Source organism: Melanerpes formicivorus, unplaced genomic scaffold, assembly GCF_026170545.1.
Source record: "Melanerpes formicivorus ecotype bairdi unplaced genomic scaffold, bMelFor1.0.p_v2 SCAF_6, whole genome shotgun sequence".
NCBI classification, from domain to species: Eukaryota; Metazoa; Chordata; class Aves; order Piciformes; family Picidae; genus Melanerpes; species Melanerpes formicivorus.
This window is the reverse complement of record NW_027142358.1, coordinates 35,711,895-35,719,180: the sequence shown is the minus strand read 5'-3', so window position 1 is coordinate 35,719,180 and position 7,286 is coordinate 35,711,895. Positions and strand designations below refer to the sequence as shown.

Here is a 7,286-nt window from a genome sequence, read left to right as displayed (position 1 = left end):
ACTATGAAAAGCTTACTGAAGTCAAGGTAGATGACATCCACTGCCCTGCCCTTGTCTACCTATGTGGTCACAATTTCATAGAAGGCCGGAGTGACATTTGCTTTGTTCCAGTCACCAGGCACCCCTCCTGTTTTCCATGACTTTCCAAAGGTGATGGAGAGGCACTCAGCAACATGTGCCAGCTCTCTCAGCACTCATGGATGCACCCCAACCCAGGGCCCATGGATTGTGTTCACTTGCTAGGAGTGATCTCTGACCTAGTCCAGACTCCCTCCACAGATGTATCATTTTGTGGACAAGTGTTCAATACTCAGTAAGAAACAGAAGAGGCTTCTGTACAGCTCAGGGAACAGCAACAGAGTACCAGATGAATGTTGTGGTGCTAGACCCTGCCATGCCCAGCAGGTCTACAGGGTGCTCAGGGAGCACCAGGCCACCTGCTGTGCCTTGCTGGTTGGAGGCAGAGCCTCCCTTGCTGCTGTGCACCAAGGAAAGCTCTCTTCACATTCTCACATTTATTCAGGAAAAGCCAAAGCAATACTACTTTAAGAGGAGGGACTATGGAAGGTCATGTTTTATATAAAACCAAAGAAAAATAAACCTTTGGTACAAGTAACAAAATTTATACAGTATACAGTTCTGTTATTTATCTACACTAGTCATCAGTACAAAGACATGAAGATAGAAAAGGTTTCTTAATCAAAAGCTTACGAGGTGTTTTGAACATCTGTCCTCTTACCAAAAGTGATCAAATACAAAGAAAGTGTAAAGCTTTCCTGCTTTTAAGAGCTGCCATGATCATGACTGAAAGACACACAAAAAAGCAACTATCAAGTTTGTTCCCCAAAACAGGTTTTTGAATAAAACACTTAACAAGAAAAAAGAAAGCTCTGTGTCAGAGCACATTTGCTATAGGAAGCATTTTGGGGAAAAAAAAGTTAAAATGCAGCAGATATCTAAGTCTTCAATTTTTTACCTTTATGTTTCAAAGAGGCCTGGAACCCTCTGGAAAAAGTGAGGTCAGTTTACAGATATGAAGGAAACAAAGAAGGGGGGGGGGGGAAATATCTTGGAAATGGGTTAATTTTGTATTCCTTGTACTGCGCAGTGACTGAGTTTCCTGAAGATGAAAACCAAACTCCCTCCCCAGCGAGTGCCCTGTAGCCTGAACATCTTCACAACTACTTATACCCCAGTGTTCTTAGTTGGTATTTCTCTGAGGGAGAGGGAGGCTCTCATGAAGATACTTCATGGTCCCGTGCTCTGAGAAGTCAGAAACAACATGATTGTCCCCTCTCAGCAGCCACTTCGTCGTCAGGAGTCCTTCAATTCCCACTGGTCCACGGGCATGGATACGAGAAGTACTAATTCCCACTTCAGCACCTGTAGGAAACACAAGATAAAGGTAGTTTATTCTCAGAAGACATTCACTTCTTACTAAGAAGTTTTGCACTTCGATGTGAGAACAGCTGCCTGCCTTTCAGTGAGCTGCCTTCCTCTGCTCCTCCCCACAAGCCAGAACTCATGTTTACTTGATTTAAGAAGTTAGAGGACCTTAACTACGAATTTTAATGCTTATACTTGTGGCTGCTACATTTATTTTTAGAGAGAAAGAGAGGTGGGTATCTCTTAGATTTGTTTCCTGAGAGTTTCATGCTTACAAAAGGCAGCTGAACAAACCAATTGTGATCTTATGTCCTTTTTCTTTTTTTTTCCCAATCACATTGAAGAGCTGCAGTTTTTAATCACATGGAACACTGAAATGTTTCAGATGACACAGTAATAGCCTGCTACAGAGATTTCTGAGTTTCAAGAAACAATGTTTCCCTCATTTTCTGCAGTTCACAGCAGGTGAACCTGTTCATTTAAGTATGTGACATCCCATTTACTTCCTGCCTTTCATTCCTCAACGCTGCAGGGCTGGCACACATCAGCTCAGTGTGCCCCACAGCAACAAAGCAGGGCACTCTTTATAGCATCAGCGGAAAGATAAAAGACAAACCGTTCACCAGAGCTGGGTGCCGCGCTGCATTTCCTATCATTACACACATGCAGCATTTATTTCAATTGACTAGATCTGCAGAGGATTCAAACCATCTTTGCTCCCTATTGTTAACCGAGGCAGTCTGAGCAGCAGCATTAGCTGCCTCTGCAGAAGAGCGATGCTGGACGGTCTGCTGACCTATGTGGATGGCATGTCTTGGCTTCAACTTCTACAATACCTTTCCTGAAAACCTTAGACAGTGAGATCAGAGATGAGTGCTGTCTTCCAGGGTTCAGAGTGCCACAGATCCCACACAACAGCAAATCCTGCAGTCATATCCCTGCGGTATTTTCTCTCTTACCAAGTCCAAATCTGTAGCCGTCAGAGAACCGGGTACTGGCATTCCAGAAAACACAAGCGCTATCCACATGCTGGAGGAAGAATTCTGCTGTTTCCTCTGGGGAAGAGGCAGAGAGAAAAAGAAAATCTAGTACATACAGAACAGTCAGGTGCTCCAATAAACACTACGTAATACAGTGAGCAAATAGAACAACACAACTTTGACATGCAAAGCCATCAGACAGTACTTGTGAACAGTCTAGGTTACTGCTCACTCATACCTTCTTCCCAGCACGCTTATCAAGTAGATACAACTGCGAATGGTACAAGAAGCTTGCAAAGATTAGCATAGAGCAGAAAGCTCTCCTAATTCTAAATACATCCAAAGCTAACCTAGGAACAGGGATAGTTGTATGGCTAGGAAGAAAAGACGGCTCTCTCTTGCAACATTTTCAATCAGAGAGTTAAACTACAGAGTCAGTTCTCCTTTCATCTCAAACATGGAACTGTTCCAGATAATTAAAAATTCTGAACCAAGCTGCCACTGCAGGTGATGTTTGGGAAATACCATGCAGAAAAATACTACATGGGTCAGCTGACTCACCCAGTGTAACACAGAACATGCGAGACCTGAGCATGCTCAAGCAGTGACGCATGCGTTAGTCCTCTGGAGGACTCCGTTCCCTGCAAGGCTGTGAGCTGCAGGTTACTCACTCTTAGCGACAAGACGAACGTTAAAAATCAGCTCTGTTTCCACTGAGGTACTATAGAAGCTCACTTCATCAGTCTTCAGTGGCCTAAACACATCTCCAGGAGATGTTCCTGCAAAACCCTCTGATGCACTAAGTCTGAAGAACAGAAGCAGACAGCAATTTGCCTGACAAGGGCCTGTGCTCACTTGCTCTCAGCCAATCCCTTAAGTCCATTCCTTAATCTCCTGGAACGAGGAGCCCACAGCGTGCCTCCTCTGAGGCTCCCTTGGCTCACATGCCTACTACAGACCCAAGAGAACAACTACTGCAATGTAAGCAGTTACAGTAACAAGAATCAGCAATGAAACCAAAGCAGTAGCTTAAGGATGCAGACTGATCACTAACCATTCTCTGTGATGATAACATCCGTGTGAGAACTTCCATACTTATGGATATGTTCAACAGCCTCTTGGACACCATCCACCACCTCAATGCAGCACTCCAGGTCCCCATACTCTGTGCGCAGTGATTTCACTTCTGAAGGGCTGAATGTCAAGTAAGATGCAAACTTTGGGCCAGCATGAATCTTCACCTGTAATACCAGAAATATTTTATGCTGCTGACCATACCAAACCCTTCCAGGTGATAGCAAAGCTTTCTGTGGCCTATGTGTGATGACGTTAACTTTTTCACAGCAGTCCCTACAATGCGGTGTCTTGGACTTGTGACTAAATGAGTTTTGAAAACAGACTAGTGTTTTGCCTGTTGCTGAACACAACTTGCAGCATGTCAAGGCTTTTCTCTTTTCCCCCAACTCTGTTCTCCTAGTGAGAAAGCTCACAGTGTGCTGGAAGCTGGTAGGGGACACAACCACGACAGCAGACACAAACGGTCCAAAGGGATGTTCAATGTACAACACTACTACCTGAGACAAGGTGGGTTTTGAAGAACACAGGCATCACTCAGGGACTGGCTGGGCACTGCTCTGCTTGTGACAGATGGTAAGCAATCAGCTTTAGCTCATTTGCAAAGGGTTTTAAGGCTTCAGTTTGGTTTTGGTGTAGTAGGGTTTTTTTTAAGTTTTTGTTCTTCTTGTTTTCTTGGTTTTGTGAGAGCGCGCGCCCGAGAGAGCACGCGCGCCCGAGAGAGCACGCGCGCCCGAGAGAGCACGCGCGCCCGAGAGAGCACGCGCGCCCGAGAGAGCACGCGCGCCCGAGAGAGCACGCGCGCCCGAGAGAGCACGCGCTGTATTTTCTCCCCTCTTCCCTTTTTTTTATTCCTCTGCCACAGTATCATAGAATCATTCAGGGTTGGAAGGGGCCACAAGGATCATCCAGTTCCAACCCCCCTGCCATGGGCAGGGACACCCCACACTAGATCAGCCTGGCCACAGCCTCAGCCAGCCTGGGCTTAAACACCTCCAGGGACAGGGCCCCAACCACCTCCCTGGACAACCCATTCCAGGGCTTCACCACTCTCATGGGGAAGAACTTCCTCCTCACCTCCAGCCTGAATCTCCCCACCTCCAGCCTCATTCCATTCTCCCTAGTTCTATCACTACCTGAGATCCTGAGCAGTCCCTCCCCAGCCTTCCTGTAGCCCCCTTCAGATCCTGGAAGGCCACAATGAGGTCACCTCGGAGCCTTCTCTTCTCCAGACTGAACAGTCCCAACTCCTTCAGTCTGTCCTCACAGGAGAGGTGCTCCAGCCCTCTGCTCATCCTCCTGGCCCTGCTCTGGACACCTTCCAGCACCTCCAGATCCCTCTTGTCATAGGGGCTCCAGAGCTGGAGGCAGTACTCCAGGTGGGGTCTCACCAGGGCTGAGTAGAGGGGGAGAATCACCTCCCTCGACCTGCTGGCCACACTTCTCCTGATGCAGCCCAGGATCTGGTTGGCTTTCCGGGCTGCAAGTGCACACTGACAGCTCATGTTGAGCTTCTCCTCCACCAGCACGCCTAAGTCCCTCTCCTCAGGGCTGCTTTCCAGCCAGTCACTTCCCAGCCTGTATTTGTGCCTGGGGTTGCCTCAACCCAGATGCAGGACCCTGCCCTTGGTCTTGTTGAACCTCATGAGGTTGGCTTGTGCCCACCTCTCCAGGTCCCTCTGGATGGCCTCCCTTCCCTCCAGCCTGTCTGCTGCACCACACAGCTCGGTGTCATCAGCAAACTTGCTGAGGGTGCACTCAATGCCACTGTCCATGTCACCCACAAAGATGTTGAACAAGCTTGGTCCCAGGACTGATCCCTGAGGGACTCCGCTTGTCCCTGGCCTCCACTGGGACATGGAGCCATTGACAGCTGCCATTGTCCTTCACTTTAATTTTCTTTCAACCCACAAAGTTGCTTTTGACTCCTTTTATGGTGCTTAGGGTGACTCCAATGCTCATTTCATGCAGTGTTAAGAAACATTAGCCTAGGCTTTGGCAAACTCAGCAGGCTGGTGAACTAGCAACAGCGTACAATAGCTGACATGCCAGCTCAGCTGCCTACCATAATGCACCCCTCGGTCAGGACTCATTGGAAATGAATCATGCAACCACATCACTTAATCATCCCGATGCAGCTCCTGCTACCTTTCTTGACAAAGCATGACCCATGTCAAGACAAGCAACTAGTGCACTGGCCATCTACTGTTCCTTTGATGTACCAGGAGGGAAAATGAGTGGGGATAAAGGCCATACAAGGTTTAAAAAAGTCACGGATGGAGTAGATTCAGAAAGGATTAAACAAGAAGGGGAATTCACTTGGGTAAGAAGCTAAATTAATAGACTCAAGAAGAAGAGACTTTGCCTCTGGGAGGTTAACAGCAGTTAAAGTCAGAATTAAGAAGGGTAAAGAAAGAGCTGTGTACGTGTTCTTCTATGGCAGAAGATGATCTCTGAAACAAAAAAGGAACTACTTGTACCCCAATAATGACATGCAGATGTCCTGAAGAAGCTGCCTTCAGATAATTTCTATGGAGCTTGTGATTGTGTGGAGAAGCAGAGAAAGTTCTCTGTAAGTTCATTTACATGTACAAAGAAACATGGATAAGTTAAGAGTTATGCCATCACAAACTTGCACCACCCAGACCAAATGTTTCTAACACGCTAGGCAAAAGCCCTCACACGAAAACGCGAGCAACTAACCTGTTCTACCCTCAACATGTCAATGATCTGATCGAACAACGGGCTCCTCAGCAAGTCTCGGTGAATTAAGAGCGTTTCCAGAGCATTACAGGCAGCAGGATATTCACACTTGGAGTCTCTGACTGAGGTTTAAGAGTAGATAATTGGTTACTTAACATTCACGACCAAGACTTTGAACAGCATATGATTTATCAATTACCACAACCACATCATTATATTCCAAAGATGAGAAATGGAAGTTGCAATTACACCGGTGAAATTCCAGACACCCTCTCCCAGCTTACTTATTCGTGTGACCTTCTCAACGCTGGCATCTGCGTCCACGTACACATGACAGATTCCTTCACTATGTCCCATCACTGGGATTCCCTTTGCAGCTTTCTGGATGTTCCTGACTAGCTGTGAGGAACCACGTGGAATGATTAGGTCTATCAGCTTATCCAAACGGCAGAGATCTTCTACATCCTCCCTCGTGTTCACCTGTGAGGGGTTGCAATACAAACAGTCTACGTTTTGAGCTCAAGTTCTGCCTGTGCTTTTTATATAAACCACAGCAAGGCAATTGCTGATTTCATTCCAGGCACCTACTAGTTGCACCGCATCTTTGATTCCATGAGTGGAGAGTGCTTCCTGTGTCAGATGATGAAGGATTTGATTGCTGTGTGCTGCCTCCTTCCCTCCTTTAAGCAGCAAGCCGTTTCCACTGGCTATGGCCAAAGCAGACACCTGTCACAGAAGGATTTATTTTTAAAAATAGTTTTTAAAGAGCAGAGAAAAGTCATCTGTCTTGTCTGTCAGAGTAGCAACACCAGAGAGGTTGAGAACAGGGGTTTTAATCTTACCAATGCACTCGGTGTCACTTACTAGTTTTTATGTTACAGTACCATAAACATCATGACAACGATGCAGCAGCACACCGAGCTCCAGTGATGCCAGGTGTTAGAGCTTCAGGAACAAACGTGAGGGGCTTGGAACACAAGCCCTATGAGGAGAGGCTGAGGGAGCTGGGGCTGCTTAGCCTGGAGAAGAGGAGACTCAGAGGTGACCTTATTGCTCTCTACAACTACCTGAAGGCGGGTTGTAGACAGGCAGAGGTTGGTCTCTTCTCCCAGGCAGCCAGCACCAGAACAAGAGGACACAGTC

General features: G+C 46.9%; 1 protein-coding gene across 3 annotated transcripts in view; it reads right to left on the bottom strand.

The window, feature by feature from the left end:
- Positions 1 to 544: 544 nt before the first annotated feature.
- Positions 545 to 7,286, bottom strand: part of ALDH18A1 (aldehyde dehydrogenase 18 family member A1) — a 29,138-nt gene continuing 22,396 nt past the window's right edge. For all 3 annotated transcript variants that reach the window (XM_068140479.1, XM_068140481.1, XM_068140478.1), the window contains 6 exons: positions 6,732 to 6,869; positions 6,428 to 6,623; positions 6,144 to 6,265; positions 3,421 to 3,607; positions 2,346 to 2,441; positions 545 to 1,383 (listed from right to left, as the gene is read on the bottom strand). In XM_068140479.1, the coding sequence (XP_067996580.1) occupies positions 1,202 to 1,383; positions 2,346 to 2,441; positions 3,421 to 3,607; positions 6,144 to 6,265; positions 6,428 to 6,623; positions 6,732 to 6,869 (921 nt within the window). In that variant the 3' untranslated portion in view covers positions 545 to 1,201. The remainder of the gene's footprint in view (positions 1,384 to 2,345; positions 2,442 to 3,420; positions 3,608 to 6,143; positions 6,266 to 6,427; positions 6,624 to 6,731; positions 6,870 to 7,286) is intronic.